Source organism: Pseudopodoces humilis, chromosome 7, assembly GCF_049639895.1.
Source record: "Pseudopodoces humilis isolate 2021_Gansu_Grassland_sample_001 chromosome 7, ASM4963989v1, whole genome shotgun sequence".
NCBI classification, from domain to species: domain Eukaryota; kingdom Metazoa; phylum Chordata; class Aves; order Passeriformes; family Paridae; genus Pseudopodoces; species Pseudopodoces humilis.
The window spans coordinates 22848888-22850646 of record NC_142206.1 but is presented as its reverse complement, the minus strand read 5'-3'; the positions used below and the strand labels follow the sequence as shown (position 1 = coordinate 22850646).

The window sequence follows — 1759 nt, the reverse complement described above, 5'->3', positions numbered from 1 at the left end:
CTGGGAAGAGGAGTGGGGAAGAAGAGGGAAAAACCAAAATAGGACCATAAATGTCAGCTGCATCTTCCAGAAGATTGGCAAAGCCCTCCCTGGCTCTGGGACCACCCCCATTGCTTCCTTCTGCCCAGCAGTGATGCAGAGAGGACCCTTGCTACCCATGGGAGGCTGTGGCAAAACCCTTTCCTCTGCCCCTCGCTCTCCCCCAAAGTGTCAGTGGCTACAGCAGCAGCCTGACTTCATTCCCAAACTGCCCTTGGTGTCATGGGGTGCAGGATCCACAGTCCCTGTTCTGTACATCACTGCTACTGCCTGGCACGGGCACAGGACAGCCTTTGTGGGAGGCTGCTGGGCCTCTCTGCCCAGATCTCTCTCCTGCAATGCCACAGGGACATAATTTCTGGGCTAAAACCATGTCTGGTGGATGTCTATTCCTCAGAGACATCACCAAAGGAGTGGCTACTAATGGCAGGACAATGAAAGTGCTCTGCAACCCCTAGTTTTTGACTCTCTAAACAGAAGGTTTTAAAGCACGTGGCAGGGTTTGAAGGTGTTAACCAAGTGACAGATTAGTCAGCTTGCTGGGACACTGTGGCAGTGGGGGCAGTGACTATGCCCGGCCCCATGGAGAGCGGTGGGTCCCCAAAGCCCCTGTGGCCCTCGTGGCAATGTGGCAGGGCTTGAGCTCTGTGCAGGCCCAGCACGAGGTGGCACTGCAGGCGTGTGGCATGGCTTATTTCCCTGCCCTTTGATCAAAGGATCAAGGAGCCTCTTTCCAGGCAATTAGAAGCACGAGCTGATAGCCTGCTTGCACTTTGCCAGAGCACCTTTCCCTGGCGAGGGGGAGCACCTGCCCGTTTGCCTTGCTGCTGGCACGGTACTGACACTGCTTTTGTTCCCCTCGGACAACGGTAAGTACCTCAATAGCCAACACTCCGATGGCAAGAGCTCCTGCCAGGTACACGTACGTCTCAAAGGAGTTCAGGATCACGGTGTAGCAGCCCTGGGAAAGACAAAACATGGTGAGCAGCACATTGTGTTGTTCTCACAGCAGAGCCCTCGCTAGGACACGAGGTGCGCTCAGCCCCAGGCACCGCAAGCACGGCTCCCTCTCACCCAGCCCCACGGCACAGGACACAGAGCTCCATGGGACAGTGCTGGGGAGGGGAAGGTATGGCTGGAGGGTGGTGGGGGTGGCTCCTACCCCTCCCTGACCACGAGGAACTGTGAGTTCCTGAAGGGCAGAGAGGAGCAGCACAGAGAGGAACTCCATCTGCAAAGGGCAGAGACTAAGCACAGAGGGAAGGACGCTCACTGAAGGTGACAGACATCCCACACTGGCTAGAGAACAGGATGATTTATTTAAAACCAAGGCAGGAGATTCTTGATTCATCTCTCACAGCCAGCAGCTCTTTAGCAGCCCAGGACCTTTTCTGTGTGGTTCCCCCAAAAAGTGGCTGGCTGAACACCTGCTGATCTCACTATAGAAGAATTTCACTAAGAACTCAGGCCCATGCACTGTGGCAATTATTCCACTTATGAAGCATAGCCACCATCACCCTTAATTAAATTTATTATTGCTAATACAATTAACAGCAGGTAGATCTTCCTGCAATGGTTTCATGGTATTTCTGGAAATCACCAGCTTATCCTGGCCTCAGCCTTCCCAGTCTAATTTCAACCCACTGGGAAATTTCACATAAAGAGAAAAGTAGATTGGAGTTTGTCCAATATGAAAAGTAGCTTCCTCTCCACTGAGAAT

General features: G+C 53.1%; 1 protein-coding gene across 7 annotated transcripts in view; it reads right to left on the bottom strand.

Annotated features, from left to right (window-relative positions):
• Window positions 1–1759, bottom strand: part of TSPAN18 (tetraspanin 18) — a 192730-nt gene that overhangs the window by 3612 nt on the left and 187359 nt on the right. For all 7 annotated transcript variants that reach the window (XM_088057289.1, XM_088057290.1, XM_005522412.3 and 4 more), the window contains one exon: window positions 917–1000. In XM_088057289.1, the coding sequence (XP_087913415.1) occupies window positions 917–1000 (84 nt within the window). The remainder of the gene's footprint in view (window positions 1–916; window positions 1001–1759) is intronic.